Source organism: Carassius carassius, chromosome 44 (assembly GCF_963082965.1).
Source record: "Carassius carassius chromosome 44, fCarCar2.1, whole genome shotgun sequence".
NCBI classification, from domain to species: domain Eukaryota; kingdom Metazoa; phylum Chordata; class Actinopteri; order Cypriniformes; family Cyprinidae; genus Carassius; species Carassius carassius.
The window spans coordinates 7,435,753-7,457,450 of NC_081798.1; the positions used below are offsets into that span (position 1 = coordinate 7,435,753).

General features: G+C 37.1%; 2 protein-coding genes across 6 annotated transcripts in view; both read right to left on the reverse strand.

Moving 5' to 3' along the window:
- The window catches only part of LOC132126551 (SLIT-ROBO Rho GTPase-activating protein 2), a 293,384-nt gene that overhangs the window by 108,875 nt on the left and 162,811 nt on the right, over nucleotides 1–21,698 (reverse strand). The window lies entirely within an intron of this gene.
- LOC132126750 (dual specificity tyrosine-phosphorylation-regulated kinase 2-like) lies at nucleotides 12,199–20,364 on the reverse strand. Its single transcript, XM_059538220.1, has 3 exons — nucleotides 19,446–20,364; nucleotides 18,211–18,326; nucleotides 12,199–16,276 (listed from the first exon to the last, which is right to left on the reverse strand). The coding sequence occupies exons 1-3, from the start codon at nucleotides 19,483–19,485 to the stop codon at nucleotides 14,687–14,689; spliced, it is 1,746 nt and encodes a 581-aa protein (XP_059394203.1). The 5' UTR covers nucleotides 19,486–20,364; the 3' UTR covers nucleotides 12,199–14,686.

Here is a 21,698-nt window from a genome sequence, read left to right on the forward strand (position 1 = left end):
TCCCCTGTTCTGCAGAAAGCCTCATACTCTGAGGAAAATAGAATAAAAAGCATTGTCGAAAAGGGAAGGACTTTCAGTCATTTGTCACCTTCATTCAGTCACCATAGTCATGATGTTTGATGAGTAAGATATTATGAAGAAAGGACGTCATCTTTCCAAAATCTATATATAATATAATAATATAAATCAATATAACAATCAAGCATGCATACTGTAGTCAGTTCTGTCATTGTGCAGCTGTGTCTAAACAACTCTTTTTTTCATGTAAATGCATTCAAAGAAATCTATATATGTATGCAATTTAGCAGAGGCTTTTATTCAAAGCAATTCATCGAAAAACTAACCATCGCTGTAGTACACAATGTCAGATTTATTAGGCAACTAGATTTGGAAACTATCTAGAGAAAATCATTTGAAATAATTTTGTATAGCATTCTTTAATTAATTTGTACATCAACTTAAATAAAAGCAAAGGGCATTATTGTGGCCTAATGGCTAATGTACACATCAGACAATGAAATACTTTTTTTAAGGCGTGCACAGCATTATATTGATTGATTTTGTTTTTACAAAACAAATTCAATTGTACTTCATGTCCTAAATCTGTAGAAGCCTATCTGTAGAAGCCTATTTCCACCTCAAAATATAAATGTTTATTTTGATAAAGTTTAAGTTAAGAAATAATATCACATTATGAGATACATACATGCAATTATGAGAAATAAAGTTGCAATTGCAAAATATAAAGACACATTATGAGATATGAGTGGCAGTTATGGTATAAGAGCTCACTGTGAGAAATAAAGTCTATAAAAATGAAAATATTTGTAAAAATATTTTTTCTTTCTTTTTTCTTTTTCTTTATAGTAGACAACCAACAAAGGATTATTGGCATTAGTTGTTGAGTGAACGCTAAACTAAATACTAAACAATCAGATATTTTTGCTTGAGTGTTCGAAATTGTCCCCCCCCCAAAAAAAAGTACAATGAAGGGTGCTAACAAAATGTTATGAAGTGATCTTAGGTCAGTAGGGCACCGCATGGTCTGTGTGGATGGTCCCAGTGCTTGCACGTCTGAGTCACATGAAAATGCCTGCCGTCTCCCCCTTGTGTCTTTTCCTTAAACAACAAAGGGCCTGATGGCGGAAATTTGTTAGCCTACTTCTGGGTGCCAGGTTCCCTTGTGTCTCACTCAGCTAGAAAAACTGCCCTACTTTACACTTCACTTCTCAGTCACAGGAGCAAATGGATGAAACGACTAAAATGCTCTATTTGTCATGTACAACAGATTTGGAACTGTTTTTCCTAATGGGCCTCAAAGGAACTTTCTAGCAGGACTATATCTCTCTATCTCCAGACACAGTAACCCACTACTCTAGATGGGAAACAGCCAGGTTGGCAGAAGCTTGGTTTACAAAAGAGCAACAGAATTAAACTGGTCATCTGTTAAGTGGTACAACCACCAATGACCTACATATCATCACCTCGGAATTACAAGGTGCTGACATTTTTGTCAAAATAAAGTTAGTGACATATTCGTATTCTGTGACAACTGATTTACAATATTTTTTTTTTAAAGTTACATACATTTTGGGACTTTTTATTTAGAAAACAAAAAGGTTCTATCTACAAAGTATATGGAATGCAAAAACTCTGAAGCTCAGAATGCAGATAAAACCTTATAATTCCAAGATAACGGTAATGAATCATCCAATATTTTAGCAGATTTTTTTTTCAGGTTCATTCCTATATTGCTGTTCACAGTACTGTTTCAGCGCAGCTTTATAGAAATTTCCACAGCAAGAAATTGGCAGCTGTAAAAATATACCTATATATTACTAAAACTTTTTGCAGGTTATATAAAGCAGTGACGACAAGTGACAAGTCTTCAAGAGTGAATCATTTTAATCATTCACTCAAAAAAAGAGAGTATAAAATCAATTCAAAAATTCAGATTAATTCAGGAATGAAAGAATAAATGAGTAATTTACTCGATTTGTTCATGCAATTCATGCATTAACAAAGCAGTGTTGCAATAGTTTTGCTGTAGCTATGTTCTCAACATTTTTTTATGGTTGGAACAAAACAGATAAAGGATCAAAGTAATATTTAAATTGCATGAATATGTATTAATATAAAATATATTTCTATGAATAATAGTTTTTACATATATAGAAAACCATCATTGTAAAATTAGACGACACATTATATATTACAATATTAGTCATGGCAGTGTTTTTTTTACTGCAGTTTTTAAATACCTTGTATTTTGGCTTTCTGGCTTATTTTCAGTCTATCCAATCTACAGTATGAGGCACATGCTGACATACAACAGATCCACACACCTGCTGTCGACTCTCTCCTCCCATACTCAGCTGATCTCTGATCAGTTCAGGCCAGCAGCAGTAAGGAAATGTGAGCCACTTGTTTCATCTTACAGATCTATCGGTTCATGCATAAGGTGCTTCTAGGCACAGATGCTAAATCCGCCTAAACCTTCTGATCCTGCATTTAGATTACAAGAGCCACTTGTGTGCAAGATTACCACTGAAACAGAAGTCACTGCTATATGCTGATTGTGGATAATCTGTGTAATTTCAGGCATGTATGAAGATCATTGTTAAGTATTTCATTCAATGCAGAGATTTTCCTATTTTCCACCTAGAGCCTTCAACTGGCCCACATCCAAAATGAGGTTTTCCTCTTCTCCAGTCTGCTCTAGTAGAGGCCTCAAACTCAAAGCACTCTCTTTCAAAAGGTTTTTTTATTTCTTTACATTGACCTGGCCAACATCAGTCTAGTGGCTCTCTAATCCTTGACCTGTTTTGATCCCGGTCACGTTTCAACACTTGACACTTCGGTAGGCAACAACACAACCTACTGTCCTAGATCAAATATAAGGCAGCTTTTTCCATACAACCAACTCTGCTAATTCACTTGCTTTCTTTGTATGGATTTGTGACTGATTATTCTTTTCCAGTGCAGGCATTTTGAATGCTGTTCACCTGGGCTACAGTTACTACTCATATCTGGCATGGTGTCTATCCCTCAGACCTACTGCTTAGACATTGGATGGGCACTGCCAGAGTCTCCGCTCATGCATACCCAATGGCCATCTTGGGGTATTTGAACCAAAGGCCATCTGAGGTGTTTCCTTATCATTTTTGCATGAACGTTAACCCCTCTCTAGCTAAGCTCTCTCCACTCCATCCAGAGGAGAGAGTTATAAATAAACAGCCATGCCTCAGACATCTGCATAAGTATCACATTCTAATATTGCTGCAAATACAAGCCTCACGTTTCAGTGTAGATTTCACTGCCTAATAGGATTAACTGAATTACCCTTAGCAAGGCCTCTTGGCCAATTAGACTTCAACTCAAATAGTGTGCACAGATGTCCCATGCACAGAGTTTTCCATGGCAGTCTGGAATGGACACAATGCCATGCTGACTAGTCTAACTTGAATTATAAAATAAATTGCATTATACTTCATGCACACCTTGTTATTTGTGGTCAACAATGCAAAATGCTAATGCAGACTGAGGCCTGCCTATAGAGACCTTTCGTTGTATCTGAAATCACAAGAGAAAGCCACAAATTAGCTTCCTCTCACATCTCACAAAAGAATAAATACAACAATTTGTTTTGGAGGAAATTAATGGCTACATTTGAATACGTACACAACTATAAATGTGTATATAAACAATGACTGTCAAATGTTGCTTGACTAGAGACAGCAATTTAAAATGTTCTGAACTCTTCATAAAGGATCAATTTGAGAACTCAGGATGGTAAGTTCAACAAGCTGCATTATTCACAAGATGCCTTGTAAGATTTGTGCTACATCCGAATATAATAGCGCCACTTGCATAAAACTATTCTGCATTCTTAATATCAAAACAGACTGACATTTACTTGAGGTAGCTAAAGAACTGAATTATTTAGAGATCTCATACTGATGGAGCCGTGGTGTTTTATTCTGTTCCCTCTAATAGAGGTTTGAATGGCTGTTTTCGACATTAGCTGAAGATCTTTTTTATTTGATCCTGAAACGGACATACCAGAATATAATATGGCAGTTTGGTGTTTGTTTGGTCTTCAATCTGCTTGTGACGGGTGTTTAATCCCTGATCAAGTGTCTGTAATTGCTATGGCACTGACGGAGCGGATGAGCAGGAGTCCTTCACTTACCTTGACCTGACTGTTGCCTCATTTCCTTTTATACTGATCCAGGGCCAGCTGTGCTGACCCAAATAATTGTATTAATCAGTATAATATAAGCCACAAAACTGACCTTGGACCAGGGGAAAAGGAGACTTGCAAACAGCCCCCTGTCATGAGCAGACAGATATAGAGTCCTTCAAGGCCTTGCTTTGAGCCCAGTCCTGCTGACACATTAAAGCACTCAGCGGTCGGTGTGGTAGGAGAACAAAGCTGAGCAGGAGGCCTGGCCATAGAAAGCCTGGGCTTCTTTCACCATATGCTCATATGCAACAAACAAAGACAACAAACACAGACATCTGAAAGCACGCTCAAACACACAGATACAAACACGCACATCATTTCTCCCTCAGACAAATACAAGCATATGCAATATATGGACAAACACAGTTTTAGGAGAGAGGTTATAAAAAACTTTACAATCTTACAATACAATAGTATTCTCATCTTTGACATCTTGACCCTAGCTGATCCTGACAAGGGCTAATGACAGAAAATAATAGATGTAGTAATTAGTAAATGATTCATTCTTTTACTTGTATGTACTGTGTGTGTGTGTGTGTGTGTGTGTGTGTGTGTGTGTGTGTGTGTGTGTGTGTGTGTGTGTGTGTGTGTGTGTGTGTGTGTCATTTTTGCTATTGCACAAATCATACAAATCTGCTATTCAAATGTTTGGGGTCAGCAAGATTTTTATTTTTTGCAAATGTAATTTAATTCAGCAAGAGTGCATTAAATTGATCAAACATGATAGTAAAGATATTTAAAATTTGTCAAGTAAATTCTTAACTTTCTATTCATCAAGAAATACTGAAAAAAAATACCAGTTTCCCCAAAAAACAGCACAAATGTTTTTAACATTCATAATATTGAGAAATGTTTCTTGAGTATCAAAACATATAAGAATAATTTCTAAATGATCGTGTAAAACTGGGCTGCCAAAAATTCAGCTATGCCATCACAGGAGTAAATTGAATTTTAAAATGTAAAGATATAAATAAGTGTAGCTGATAACTAGTTATAGTTTTATGAGTCATAGAATGCATTTTATAACCACAAAGTTCATATTTATACAGTTGAAGATGCAGACAAACTGTGATCACATTCGATATTACACCTGACCCAATACATCCTGAAACTGAATGAAGGTGAATATCTTGCTCAGCACTGCAAAGACTTTCAGGGAATCATTATTTAATATTAACAATTACCAATATTTGATCATCTATGAGGGGCCCAGTCATAGCAGGGCCCAGAACAATGTTTCTGTTTTTGTCTCCACCTGTCAACATGTTAAAAAGCTAAACCCTGTTGAACCCAGTATACACTCTAGAAATGTATCTTACATCTTAATTATTATTCATATTATTAAGAAGAACAAGCCACCACTCCTGTGTATTTGTGAACCATAGGAAGGACAAATCTTCCCACAGAGGAAAGGGAAGACCGAAAGTTACCTGTAATCTTGTCCAGGGTGGCTTTTCTGCATTGCAGCCTTCCAACTGAAATCTGACACTGGCTACAAATAACTTGTTTACCTAGCAACAGTGACACTAAGCAACAAGCTTCCTGTGAAATGAGACAATGTCCATGCACAATGTGCTCTGGCATATATAGTCAGTTTGAATACAGCAGAGATAATTTAGCACTATTTACAAATAACAAGTTAGCTATGAAATTAAGTAAAATCTTTTGTTCCCAGCATGAACTAGGTCATGACTAAAAAATAGTGTAGGATTATTAGTGTGATTTTAAAGTAGAAAGACTGAAACAGTGTTGAACAAGAAGTTGACTAGCCACAAACTAGATCCAATGCAGACTGGAATAGTTTTTTTATTTTATTGTTTATAAATTGCATTGTGCAAAAAGTGCAAAGTGCATGTGAATTAAAAACAGAGACATGATCAGTTTAAACTGTGACACCTTTTGCAGGTCTATTTATGTATTTAATTAGTGACATTTACTTGCAAGGTCTGGTGTTTATTTTTCTACTCAAAACCAAATTTTAAATCACAAATCTATTTGTTGATTATGGCCCTTGTTGTGTTTTGTAAGTTGATGTCTCTATATGTGGCACAGTTAAATCATATTCTTACACAGATTCAGTTTCTGCATATAACTGGGATGGTTTAAAATGCGTCATAAAGGTAATTCACTTTACACTTTTACTCAAACACCGTCACATAATTTGGAAATCATACTAACAGCTTTTGGACACATGAATATTACTGACAATATCCAACACTGTGCACATCATTAAGTGTATTTTGCAATAAAATGATTTGCGTGAAGGCACTGCATAAACTGCACAAGACTCTTACACCAATTACATCTTTATGGAGCACACCTCTGAACAAGAAGGTTGCCCGGGGGGAAAGTAGGCCACTCACGCTAACAGCAATTTTCATAGCACTGCTTTAGAACAAAACCTTTCCTGCACAGGGGCAGCAATCCAAAAGTTTTTTCTCTTTTGTAAACAGCAGTATATACTGTAGTCACTATGTCTGTGTGCATTAAAAGGTCAGCTATAATTCATTGCTTGTGCTGCTGTCAATACTCCCTTCCCCATATAAGCCTGGTGTCCAATACTGTGTTTTTATGTTACCCTATATAACATAAACAAAAAAACATAAATAGAAAAATAAAATAAAAAAAACTTCATATAAACATATCTTGGGTCAGATTGTTGCCATGATGACAAAGATAGCTTGCCCTAGCATGGAGTCAGTTGGTGTTGATGTCTCCTGCCTGGCTATTTAAACATCAGCATTACGATGGCAGTATATAGAGGGCTACTTGAGAGAGTTGCATCACAGGACAGTGATGTTGGTTTTGTGACCTCTTTAAAGACAGGCAACACTGTCAGATTAGAGAGAAAAAACAAGACAAAAAAATGTAAAGGTTTTTATTTATTTATTTTTATTTTTATTTTTTGAGGGTCTTTATATATTTAAAAAAAATTCTTCCCTTTGAAATAAGTTGTCATAATGGGGCACAGAATATAGGGTTCCCAGGCAGACGCTCCTCAGGACACTCCCAAAGAGGAGCATACTCTCATTTGTTGCTCTCCAGGCAGACTGTGGGGTCATGGGCTATTTCAGTGCTGTCTGAGGCCTGCTGAGCTCAGCCACAAACAAATCAGCAAAACACAGATAACAGACAGAGACAAAGCATAGGAGTCATAGAAAAAGAAATGAGACAAAGGTAAGACACAGATGAATGAGGAAGTTCATCCAGAAAAGAAAAAAACATTGATAAGATAAAGAATACCTTCAGGCTTGCAGTGTTATTATCTAAAAGCACATTCTTTTACAAATGTATTGTGTTAATAGAAATAAACCTGAATATATATATATATATATATATATATATATATATATATATATATATATATATATATATATATATATATATATATATTAAATTAAATTAATGCATTTAGCTTACAGTGCATCCAGGCTATCAATTATTTTTTTTCTTTTATATCTATCATGTGTTCCTAGGGAATTGAACCACCCAACCTTGCACTTGACAGTGCAATGCTCTACCAATTGAGCTACAGGAGCACCATATATATATATATATATATAGTTCAGATGAGCAATTTTTTTTTTAAAAAGTTCATTTTAGAAGATATAGAGGTTTAGAAGATGTTAGAGGTTCTGCTATGGCATTGTAAAGCACCTTTATTTTTAAGAGTTTATACAACTCTTGTAGTGAAAATGTTTCAGAAATGACAAGCTAAATATTACAGATATGTGACATTTTCCTCACAATTAAGTAATCGTATTTCATTCAATAATAATAATAGGGATTTTTTTTTTTTTTTTTGCATTTTAGTCATAAGTACTACAAATTAGGTGGTTATACTAAAACTTATAAAAAGTTTTTTTTTTTTTTTTTTATGTTGTATGGGTAAAATATAGCCATGTTCTTATGAGATTCATACATCTGAACTGTTGCTGGGGTAATATAAGTAGGCCACCCTCATCATAAGTATTGCTGCTTCTTCCGCATCTGTGTGCCAGTAATCGGCCCATCCTGACCCACAAGCAGTGCTCCTGCTTCTGTGGCTTTGGCTGTTGTGATGGAATGTGGAATGTTCGGGTTGTGGGACAAATGTTCCTAAAATGCAGCCCCACCTTTTAAAACTGTTTGCCACCACAGTTGTGGGGACCTGTGCGTGGCTTGTATGGACATGTGTTAGACTGCAATTGCATGAGTGCCTTTGTGAGGGGGGCAGGGAGGTGCAAGATTGCTGAGCTTTAATAAAGTATTCCTCCCACCCAATACAGAAACTCAAAACATTATCAGAATGGAAACAAAGGAGTGCAATGAGGGCATATGCAGACACATGCATTTTTTGTCCGGTAGCACATACCACAGATGAATGATTAATATTTAGCAAGATCATCAATCCTGAGACTTTTTAACAAGAGTTTTTTTCTAAAGTTAAGACTTCCCAGGCCTGTTGTTCAGCGTTAACATCCTTCCATAAAGGCCACAGTTTTACCAGCCAAATTAGACCTGTGTGGTCGATTCTCACAACAACTGTCACAATAAGGACAGGGTCGTGTTTTACAGGAGCATTTTTATGGGAAAGTAGTTCACAAAAAACAGTGTGAAAACTTTGATAAATCAGTGACTCACTTTGCCCTGACGCATTTCAACATGAAAGACGTCAATATGACTATTACTCAGATCCAGGTGGGCACACAGTAATGCGTGCTTGTATTTTATCACTGATGCAAATGCCCTGTTCATTAGATCACCTCAAGTTAACAAGCGTATAAATCCTGAACTAACTGTCGCAATGGTGGGCTTCGAAATGGGCAATATAAAACTAGCTCACATTAGAATGAGATAAATGTCAGGGGGAAAAAATAAAAATATCTTCCTCATTAAATGCCTTTATAAGAACTATATAGGTGCAGTCTTGTGCTTGTATTCAGTAAATCAAGCACAGGATCGTGTGATTTTGAAACCAAAGCTAATAACATTCTCTGAAAGCAGTGCATGCAAAAGCATGAAGCGCGTGACGACAATATGAATGAACAAAAAGGATGTTTTTTTTTTAGGTTATCGTTCATTGAATTGAGCTGAAGTCCCTGTATTTTAACAGCTGTGTTGCTCCAATTTTTTCATTTTGATTTTGCAGGATGGTTTCATGAAATCATTCCAGAGTAAACAAATGTTTCTACATGAAAAGACCTATTATAGATATTGTTTTATACATTAATACACCAGACTTAACGTTATTCCCCTGACTTCTGAAAATGTACATCCCATTAAGTCAAAATGAAGCATGAGGATTTTTTTGTAGCACAATCTAATGATTTGAAATTATTTGTTGCAGTCTCTTTGAGTGGAACTTCCCTGAACCTGAATTGTCTCCCATAATTTAAAACTCAGTAGGTTTGTTAGGAAAAAGGTGGATAAGACAGCCTTCTAAGAACACATAGCTCAATAAAAAAAAACATATATCAAGATCTCTTGTATTATTTTTTTCATTATACTAGATTTAAATACAAAAACACATGTTGTGTGTATAGCCCCTTAGCTTGTTTTTCCTCCTCAGTAACGTTAATGAACTGTCACACTCTCTTTACAATGGCTGGTTTACAATCCCCCCTGAAGGCTCCATATGGCTACAGGACTAAGACTTTGTAAAATCCTCAGGCTGGAAGACTGTCCCTGACACAAAGGGTGAAGGGAGGAAGGAAGGATGCAACTACTTGGACCATTCGGGCTGAGCCAGTCCATATGGGTCATATGTTCAGTGTGTTGGATCCTTAATGGGATTGACTTAATCTGCTCTGTTCTAGCAGGACAGTTCTCTGAGGCTAAATCAACCTTGTTGTCCCTAAATCTCAATGAGATTGATGAGAAATGAGTGGCTACCTTGACGCACTGTTGTTCTGAGCCTGTTTAGACATGTTGAAGACTGGTTAAGAGATGGTCATGACTTGCCCCTGACAGGATTTTATAGTCACACAAGTGCTCTGATTAATCCCAAATGCATGTCACGTGTCTCAGTTAATTGACATATGCAAAATTTCAAAGGGTAGTACCATGTTAGATATAACATGAGCATTTTAGTTCTACTTTGAAATGTTTATGGTGAGAGAAATCAGACAAGATATGTTGTTGTTAGCTTTAGCACATGCTACATGTGCTAAGGCTAACAGCAACTTTAGCTTACATAACATACGCATCATCTGAGTAACATCTTATTGAATTGTTTCAACATAAAAATACATCTCTCAGACTACTTTTCAAATGAGAATGGTTATCAAATGAGACACTGGTGCACAATGCATACTCTGAATTAGCCTTTGGTAATGAAGAAAAAACATAACTAACCAAAACAATATTAGAACAGCTGAATGCAGGCTAGCTTAAGCTGATAAACCTACACATAGCATAAGATGAAACTCAAAGCTCTTTAATTTCATTTCATTAGAAGATCAACAAAAAATAGGTCTGCTTTCATGAAGTTAGGCAAACAACATGTTTCAAAGCTAATTCAGGATAATCAGAAGTGGGTGGAAAGAAAAAGTTCTCTTGAAGTTCTCTTGAATTCATAATATTACATGTTTGGGGAAATATTTTGCGTATGATCTGATATCTCCTGGTAGTGCACGGTGATTGCATTGATTTGGATATTTTTGCTATTAAAAATGCGCCAAGATCCTCAAAATCACCTAAATGACAAATTATAATGATGACTAAGTGGGATACTGGTACATAAAATGATTAAATAATTTTCCCTGTTGTTCCTATAAAGGACACATCTGTTTTTACCATGTAAATAGTGTGGTATTTTTATGAGCTCACCATATGTAAATACCAACCAACCCATTCGCCTCCTCAGGGTAGTTTCAACAAGTTTCGGTGAGGCTGGAGATCACAGTCTAGCAAACACATATTCATATATTGCCTCATCGAGAAACAATGTCTAATTCTGAATATATCCAGACCTCCTGTTACTGTTTTCAAGTATCCGGTTGTTTTTTCAAATCACTTTGTCTTATGACCTACTTTTGAGTCAGGGATAATCTATCAAATTTGAAAATTTAACCAAGCCAATACTGCCATTTAAATCTAGAATTTCAGTTTTATAAAGACTGGAAAAGTGAATACAAGGACAAGACAAAACATTAGGTTCCTTAAAGCAGCTGAAAACAGCATAACCAAATCCACATGAATTAGATTACCATGCATGAGCTGCCTGATTTGATTTCATCTCGTGCATGAATATACTATTCAGATATGTAGTTAGAAATGCAGGTGATGCTCCCATTTGTTACACGGTTTAGAAGGTGATCTGTTGTTTATCACATCAGTATTTAAAATGAGGCCAGGCTTGTTTACATGAGTCTGACTCCAAGAGTATTATAACAATGGACCTGTACAAAGCACCTCTCGAATTTTTTTGATCAAGACAGTTAAAATTTGCATACAAAGACCAATTATGGCTTCTAGATGTTTTGCATACTTGTGTCATGAATAATAACATAAGTATGCAATTAATGTTCATACGAATTGTAATGGTGTTTTAGTGCACATTCCTACATAGTGTTGTATGTCATGGGTGTGTTGAGGAGCCTGCCGATTTGTTGAGTAAAGTTTGCCAGTTAAAAAAAAAAGTTTTTTAAATAGTTAAAATAGTTTAAAGTTGCACTGAAACTGAAGTAGCACTAGACCATGTACTTCTTCACGTACATCCAAGATGTACGTGAAGAAAATCCGGCATATTGAACCATTTTGATTGAACAAAAATAAAACTCATAAAATACATGGATGAAAGATTCATCTATTACATAGATTTACAAAGTAGATAAGGTGAGTTTTTCAATTTATGCCACCTTAAATAAGGAAAGACAAAAATTCTCATTTTTGAGATACTAACCTTTGAATGTTACAAATACACACACACACACACACACACACACAAACACACAAAAGAAAAAGACAAATTTCAAACAAAAGGCTGGTAATATTTTATTTTTTTTTAGAAAAGAAACTAATACAAGCTCATTTGGTTGCTTAAACACACTTTGTCATTATTTAAATCTTGTCATTTACTCCTGTTTTACTTTATCACTTATTTTCATGCGTTCTGTGATTATCATGCTCTGAACCACATAGCCAACAGCCAAGAGACAAAGTTAGAAGGAAAATTACATCATCTCTTTCACTTCTCTTTAAAACACGAGTAACAGTAAAAACTCTATAAAAGGGTGAAACAAAAGCAATACAAAAAAAAAATTCTATTAAAGCTGGAAGAGAAACATTAGTCATCCCGTGCTTAGCGTTGATTTAGTCAAGTGTGTTCAGTTAAAGGCACAAGACTAGATTCCCCCCCAAACTGAGGGGTGCACGCATTGAGACAAACAACAAAGGGACAGATAACTGAACGGGTGCTTCGGTGAAAAATTCAGTATAAAGATGTGGAGCGGGATGCTGTTATTTGTGTGGTAGAGATCTCTCTACATCATACAAGATGGATTTCACAAGCAAGAAAGAGGTAGAAAAACAACACTACAAACACTTTTGCCTGGACACTTTTCCCTGATGTATTCCAAGAATACGCAGAACAACTGAAACTTTGCAGGAGACCACGTATGAACCCAAAAAGTATTACGAATGGACAAAGACACCATAGATGTTTGGAGTCTATAAGCTAATTTGAGCACCATCATCTCTAAAGCTATAAAGCTTTTTTGAAACCCAGCTTTATTGAGAGCCAAAACATCACCATCTTTACACCCACTAGGTGTGTGGAATCATATATAAATGTCTATTAAACCCCAAATAAAGGTTAAAACCTGAGAAAGAGGCGTGAAGAGAATGTTGTTTTTCCAATTAAGAGGACTTTCACAACTACTTGCCTGGTATCCACTTGGTCCAGGTAGCACACAGATGCTTTGCACACACCTGTCAGGGCTAGTGGGTTAAGCGCCATTCATTTTCACACTCCTTTAAAAGATTAGTGTCTTACCTAGCAACAATCAGCTTCTAAACATTATGTGTTCAATTCACAGATAGAAAGGAGTGAGGCAGTGTCAAAAAAAACATGCTTACGTTAGATCATACAACAACCTTACCAACAACCAAATGCATATATTGTTTGTCCTGATAGTGGGTTCACATGGACAAATTCTCAAAATGCAGACTTTGACCAGCGCCATTGTGGGTGGGTGGGTGAATGTGCTGCGTGCTCGGCTGTATAAAAAACAAGATTCTCTTGTTAACCTAGAGTGAAAGGGAACAAGATGGTAGGCCACTATGAAGAGATATATCAGACTACACTATCAACCAGTCACTGGTAATTAACCACTCTATGTACTGATGCTAAGCTCTGGGGGAGGGGGACTATCTTTAGTCATGTTGTTATATATATATATATAGTATGTATGGCAAGAATAGTTACTAAAAACTAAACTTTAAAAATGACTGGACGGGAGAGGTTCATAGGTCAAAGGATGTATCTTCAACCATTTTTTAGCTAGTATTTTGAATACGCTTATGAAGTCCTTAACCTAGCTATCTCATCTCTCATTGCAAACAGCACACTGTTATTGAAAATATAGCTAACAATTCCCTTCCCCCAACAGCAGCTTAGAGGAAATGCATACTACCATGTACAAACACGTGACACTGCCTGTTGCTTTCAAGTGAAACCTGACTAATATCTTTCAAAACAGCACTGATAAAAACACGTTTCTATACAACACTTGTGAAATAGTGCCCATCTCTACCAATACATGCCAGGAATGGGCATGGCAATCACAAAGCACTGTGACCTGCATTACTCTACCACTTACAAGCAAATATAACTTTCTTCATCTTGTTCTAGGGTAACTTATCCAAAGCAATAGCTTCTCAAATAATAAACAGACTTTGTCCTCACACTGGGATACGGGTGACTGGGAAAGGACACTGTTAAATAAGAAATGTGCTCATCTAAATTAGATCAAGATAATTTTTAAGATGATAACATAGGCTTTAAACCACCAACTAGACATTTTAAAATGGTTTTAAATAAAGATTAGAGTCAGATGTTTGACCTAAAACTGAATCCACTCTAAGCCCTTGAAAACAATATTAGCAAAACAGCCCTTAAAGATATAAAAGATGTAGGTTTGTCTGAGCAGAAGTAGTGTAAACTTCAGAAAGGACAGGATGAGCAGTCAACATCAAAATTTCACCCAGCAGTCAAATTCAAGACCAAGGTGTAAATAAAACAGCCCTGATGTCAACTTTGCATTTTACACACTGAAGGCCATTTGATAAAAACACATTATCGTTGTATAAAATTGTTTTTGCTTGTTAAACTTCATTAAAAATTGAAACTCTGAAAGTTTTGACACTCATTTAGAAAAACCAACCAAAACAAATGGGGGAAAAAAATCCACTTCTAAAACTGCTACAAGTCTTTATCCCTGAAAAGCTAAGGAATCTCTATGAAACAAGCTTTGGCAGCACTGTGCGAAAAGGTATAGTTCCAGTGGAGTCACCTATCATGGTGGTCCGCAGTTTGTTGTTGGTTGAGCCCATGACAGGGGGTACCTTGGAGATGATAGTAGGGAAAGAGGTGCTGTGCTCAGTGATCCGTTTGGGTGCTGTGGACTTCTCTCCACCAGGTGCAGGCTTGGCCAATCTCTTGTAGAGCCAGGGGTGTCTTAAGGCCTGAACTGGTGTCATCCGAGAACTAGAGTCCCAATCCAGACACTTCTTCAGAAAGTCAATGAACGTGGGATCATCACACCCTTTGAGGGCCGCCCCCCACTCCTTGCTTCCTGGGGGACCTCGCATTTTTCCTCTGCGAGAACGGCTCCCATTGAGGACTACGGTGCCATTGCTAAGTGTGCTGACCGTACAGTAGCGTGGGTGGCCTTTGGAGCTGATAAAGTTCTTGGCACGCTTGGCTTGTTCCAGCAGTTTCTGAGGTGGCATACCTAGTAGCTCCATCATGCAGGCCAGCTGGTCACCTTCATCTTCACCAGGAAACAGAGGGTATCCGGTAAGCAGCTCTGCCAGAATGCAACCAAAGCTCCACATGTCTATAGGCATACCATATCGCAATCCCAAGATGACTTCAGGCGCACGGTAGAAGCGGGATTGGATGTACGTGTAGACACGCTGGTGATCGAAACAGCTGGAGCCAAAGTCAATGACCTTGATCCCACTCCTGCCTTGCTGCTTCAGTAAGATATTCTCTGGTTTCAGGTCACAGTGGATGATTTTATGGCGATGGAGAGCTTCCAGGCATTGGAGAATAGAGTGTGCAAACTTGCGTACCAGCGGGAGACTGAAACCCTGAAACTTGTTGCGTTTGATGAGCTCGTACAGGTTCATGCTAAGCAGTTCAAAAGTCATACATATGTGATTGCGGAAGGTGAAATTTTCCAACATGTGGACTAAATTCATGCTGCCTGTCTTGTCTTGCTTTTTCAGGTGCTCCAGAATTCGGATCTCCTCAGCAGCTTGCCGATGGAAGCGCTTCTCATTTCGCACCATCTTCAAAGCAAGGTGCTGCTGTAACTTGTGGTCATAAACCTTCGCCACTTGTCCGAAACTACCTTTGCCGATCACCTTGAGGAACTCGTAGCGATAGGCAAGGTGGTCATGTGGTACGTGGATGTATCCTCCCTGGTCGTCATCATATCCACTGTTGTTGGTGCCCCCGGCTACTGCCTGCCTTTTCTTGGCATTTGGTCCCAGGAAATGGATCTCAGGATAGTTGTGGATCTCCTGCTGCTCCAAGGTAGTCAGTTGCTGCCGGTATTGCTTGAGAGCTTGTTCAGGGGTCATTGGGCTGCCCAGCTTTGTGACTTTTGTTGAGCTCTCCGAGGACTTGACAGAGCTGTTGCTGTCCACGCTTCTCTCTTTGGAGATAGCAGGTTGGGGCTTAGCTGGTACCTGGCTTGTGGCATTGTGTTGGCTCACACCATTAAGTTTGCGGTTGTAGGTGTCCTCGTAAACATATTTCACCTTCACCTGTCCTCCGCGGATTGCTTGGTGATCCTTCATTGTAGGCTTATTCACGCCCTTCAAAAGGAAAGAGATATTTAACAGTTTGTCAAACAGCTACATCAAGTCGTACAACACAAAAATGAGGTTGACCAAAGTCAACATTATTTTCAGCTGAATGGATGTTCAAAATCAAAGGAAGGCTTTCTTTTATTGCTTCTAGCTTCTGTGCAGAACTGGAAAATAAATGTACTGCAACTCTGAGGTTTTATCAGACCAGTGTTAAACAATCAATAGTGCAAACGTGCAGAATTGATCAGCTGCAGAGTAACCCTGGGAATAACATAAGACTAGTGGAGGGGTTTGATGCATGAGTGATAATTGTGGCGACAGAGAATGCCAGACACAATATTTGCAGTCTGACTGGAACGTGAACTGAAAACTGGTGGAACAGGACGTTACTTTCATACATGAGATACAGAAAAAAAATGTAAAGGCAAGAGTCTAATTGTTAAGACTTGCTAACATGCTGAATGTTTCAAAACATAACAGAAATGCAATTTAAATATAGAACTAACTGCATTTCAGTAGACTAGAAAAAAAGGGATGAGGAAATTTGTGTTTGACCTCACCATAACAGTTTCTATACACACTTTTAGCACAGCGCTTGGAAAGAATTCTCACCATGGTTAAAGAATTGCCACTAGACCCAAATATACCATTAAATATGCACTGAACTTTTGCCTTGCAAAATAAACATGTCATAAATAGCGGTTGCTTAGGCCAGTCACAGTGGGCTTTCCTAAGTGAACGGGAACAGAGGAACCATCTTTCACATTCAGGATGTTTAATTTACCATAACTGCTCCAAGTCCCATTCCCATTTAAGATTCCACGATCAAAGATTTATAGTTGAGGCTAAGACATTGCCTGTTTGGCTCTGCATATAGCACAAGATAAAAAAAGAGAGAAGAAACAAAGGACGAAAAATTAGGTCAGGCTGATACAATTATAAGGTGCCTAGTAAACTGTGCCAATTGATTTTAGAGGGGGAGGGGGCATGGAAAGCAGCTCCAAGAAGTGAGACAAAAATAGAAACCAGTGTGTTGGGAATTGAAGGATTCTACACAGCCAAATGCATCAGCTGTTCAATCACAACAAAAAGAGCTTGGTTGACTATACAAGGAGTGCATGACCTAAATAAAATCTGTAATGTCAGTGGCTTATTGAATGATTGGAACTACTGGAAGCTGTGATGATTACTTGTAACCCGAATGCCAGAAAATCAAAGTCGTCCCTCCCAGATTGTTTACTTAACATTTATGAAAGACTGATTGCTATTTAATTATTCACTGAGTGTAAAAAAACAATTAAATTGTCCTTATGATCACAGAAGACCAGTATATTAGCATGCAAAAAAGTGATTTTATTCTCATAACTGAAAATAATGTCCCCAGGTCCAACTTATACGCAGAATTACTTATTGCATAATAGTACAGTGGAGAATCGGATTATCATATCCTTTATCATCTCCGGTCCCACGTTGGCGTGTCATTACTGTAAGCTACATGGACCTCACTGAAAGGCTTAATCTGTTCAGCTCATAACACCTGATATTATTTTAGTGTATTTGCTCACCATAAAAACAGAAATTTTATTAAATCATGGTTTATTTATTTATTGAAAGATGTGACACACATGCTGTGAGGAACAATAAACAGACTTGTTGTGCTGCAGATGTAACCAGATCAGAATCAATAAAGAAGGCTTGTTTAAATATGTGACATTCCAAAATGCACAAGTGGCAGCAGAGCATATGCTTAGGGGGTGAAAAAATGTTTCAACATATTAAGCTCAAAGATCAGAGATTGAAAAACTAATATACAAGAGACATTTTCAAGCTGCTCTTTATAACTGAATCAGGTTTAGAACTGTTCATGCAAATATTTTCATCTAGTGCTCGCTGAAAGAATCCGGTGAGAGAATTTGTGGGAAAAGGAAGTCAGGACTTACAGTGTGTTTGGGGAGAGGGGGCAGTCCAGAGGGACTCTGCCCATTCACATCAGCGTCCTGGTTCACAATGTGATCGGTGCGCATGTAGGAGTCATACAGACTGTCCCCGTGGCGAGCTATAAAGAAAGAGTGAAAATGAGAATCCACAAGCAAAATATTAATACACTCGCCTCACCATCATCATCTAATACACCACCATTACATAAATGAGGATTTCTATTACACAAATATAAGGAGAAAAAGAAAAGAAAAAATACAATGTTCCCATCTGAAAAACACAAATCCCCTTAGAGAGGTATGTAACCAAGATGCAGGTGCGCCAGACAACAGACAGTTCCCTGAGCACATTACACAGCAGGTGTCTATATTAAACCAAGCTTCATGACTCAGTTCAGTTTCAGGAGTTTCCACAACTCTGACTTATGTTGTTAAAATGTCTTAATGACCTAAGGCAAATTCTGTCCAAAAATGAGTGTGACCTGCATGACTTTAGTTCTTCTGTGGAACACAAATGGAGATATTTTGAATAATGTTTATTTTTCTGTACAATGAAAGAATAATGATGTTTTAAACCCCATTAGCTTGTACAGATAATAATACAAAAATAAAATAAAATAAAAAAAGACTTATTTTACAAACATTTTCTTTTGTGTTAACACATATGAGATAAATCAAAGGTTGGAAGAACATGAGGGTGAGTAAATAATGAAAGAACTTTCATTTTTTGGAGGAGAATCCCTTTAAAATAATAAATCCAGTAGGTAGTATTACTACATGGTTAATGAAATGAGCAATGAAGGGTTCAAAACATTATAAAAACTAAACAATATTGGTATTTTGATATATGCACAACTACACAAACCCTCAAATACTATATACCTATTAAGCATTCAGACCGCATTACTATCACTTAATGAGATGTCAATTGAATAAACTGTCAATATGTACATAATATGGCCTGAAGGGACTATTGTTCTCACTGTCCAATGAATTTCCAAAGTTGACATACATACAACTGCTTTATAAGATGGAATAAAAAAATAAAAATTAAAAAAAAATTGTGAAGAGTGTTTACATTTGCTTACTTTAGTACATTAACAAATAATTATTAACATGAACAGTGCATTAATAACAGTTAATCGGCTGTCTTCAAATAGTCTTCACATGCCAAGGGAACCAAGACCAGCCACAGCAAACACAGAGCTAGATATTACATTTCATATGGATATAATTACCTCCAGTTATGGGGCCATCTGGTTTTCTGCTCAATATCATGGCTGCATGCAGTCAACATCAAATATTTATTTTTCCTCCGAAAAATGTTTTCACTAAAGCAAGATCCATCCAAAACAACAATGCAGTGTCCTTCTTATTATATTATTAAACTATCAACAGAGTCTCATAACCTAGGGGAAGCTTGTCAAATGCTCATAGGGTAGATAGACGATTTCACAGTGTTGCAGGGTACATGCATGATCCCCTTTAAGCCCTTTTTCACGAGGCTTATCAATTTGACCACATGTAGTGCAAGTCTAGAGAAGTAGTGTAATAGAGGTATCTGTATTTCCAGCAAGAAGGTCTGAACCCATTGGTAATGGAGCTAGACGTGAATAAATTCACAAATGCATCAGACGAAACCAAATAATGGTGGTGAGAAGCGGTCGTCCTCGATAATAACGATGATGATGATGATGATGATGAAGACTCAAAGTTGCAGAGGAAACAAAAGCGTCATGACAAACTGTCTCCCTGAAGCACAATGAGGTTGAGTCCAAACATTAAACGGATGTCGACCACCTCAACTCTTCCCCTCTCTTAAATATTGTGATGTTGGTTTGAACAGAAGAGTCATCCCAGCGCGAGCACACGGTCCAGCAGGCAGCTAAGGCTCAGGCTAGCGTCTCCTCTTTTCCAGATAGTATAAGCCTACCTTGCTTTCATTACAAAAACAAGCAGGTCAAATGAACTCACAATCCCTTCCAAACACTTTCGATATGTCAAACAAGTGTTCTCGCGAATCGTCTGAGTGTTTTGAATGCGCGTTCCGTCTCGTAATGGTGGTGTATAGATCAGTGGTTTCTTAGCTTGTTGCTAAGAGCGTCTTCAGCTTCTCCCAGCGCGACGTCATCAAACAGGGGGCCTGCCCGGGGCGCGGCCAAAACAACACCATTCTGGCTCAAACTTCCTTTAGTTTCAGGGCAGTTGGGCTAAGAAGGAAGTGGTGTTGAGCCAAAATGGGGCTGTTTACTAGAAAGGGAGTTTAAATCAAGACATAAACAAAACAAAACTTGAACGTGAATATAAATGTAAATTGCGTCATTTCAGCAATGACGATTACATCATTTTTCATTTATATTTTATTTACGAGCATATTTTTTTAGACTGGCAGAAAATTGAAAGAGGAAATTAAATTTATTTTTAATTATTATTATTGTTTTTACAGCTAGTCATATACGAGACTTTTACGAGAAAAAAAACTTTTATTTTAAGGGCATATAAATGTTTAAAGAGCCATGGAAAAACAGAAAAACTGATTTTATTAATATCATTAACGAGGTTGTATACATTAAATGAAATGGTCTGACTGAAAAAAATATATTTTTCTCTATTTTATTTCATTATTTTTTTCTTCTTCACAATTTCGAGCAATACTGGAGTGACTGGTATATGTAAAACAAAATGATTATTGGAGTGTATAATATTATTATTAAATACAATGTTGATAGATACTTTTAATGGACTGACACTATTTTCAGTTGGTTTTATACACTTGTACTTTTTTTGCATTGCATTTTTACGTTTATATTTGCATTCCGGTAACACAATTAAACTGTAATTAAATTATTAAATAACTAAAAAAGATACAAACTCACATACAGATGCAAAGGGTGATAATAGCTATTATGCGGTATCTTTGTCCATTGTGTCCACTTTGCAGTTTAAAATGGCCAATATAGAGATAGAAAAAAAAAACTCTATGCAAATTTATGTAAAAAAGAAGACCAACTGTGACTCTGTATTCAAAAATGATGATGGCATCACTGAATAGCAAACTTTTAATCAGTGTAAATGGAAGAATTTTTGTTGACAATTTGACATTTTAAGTATGAAGTTACATAGATGGCACAATTTAAACAGCAATATCCAAAACAAAGTTGCAAGATTTATTGCAAGATAAATATGGAAAATATCAAAATACAACAATCCTAGTGTGACCCAAGCTGTGCTGCATATCCTAAATTGCCTTGGCAAATCTGGTGTTGTTGTCAAACTCTTTACAGCCCAGATATAGATCAACACAGGCAGAAGAGCACATGCAGGGGTGACAGGGGTGATATGGTGAGACATGTCAAGATATATTTGGTGTGCTTACAACAGGAACGCAGCCATAGTATGCTATTCTTAGCAGTCAGTCTTAGGGGAAGCTGAAACCTGTCTATATTTGTCTTTAGATGACATATTGACATTGTTTTCAGGCTGACCTCTCA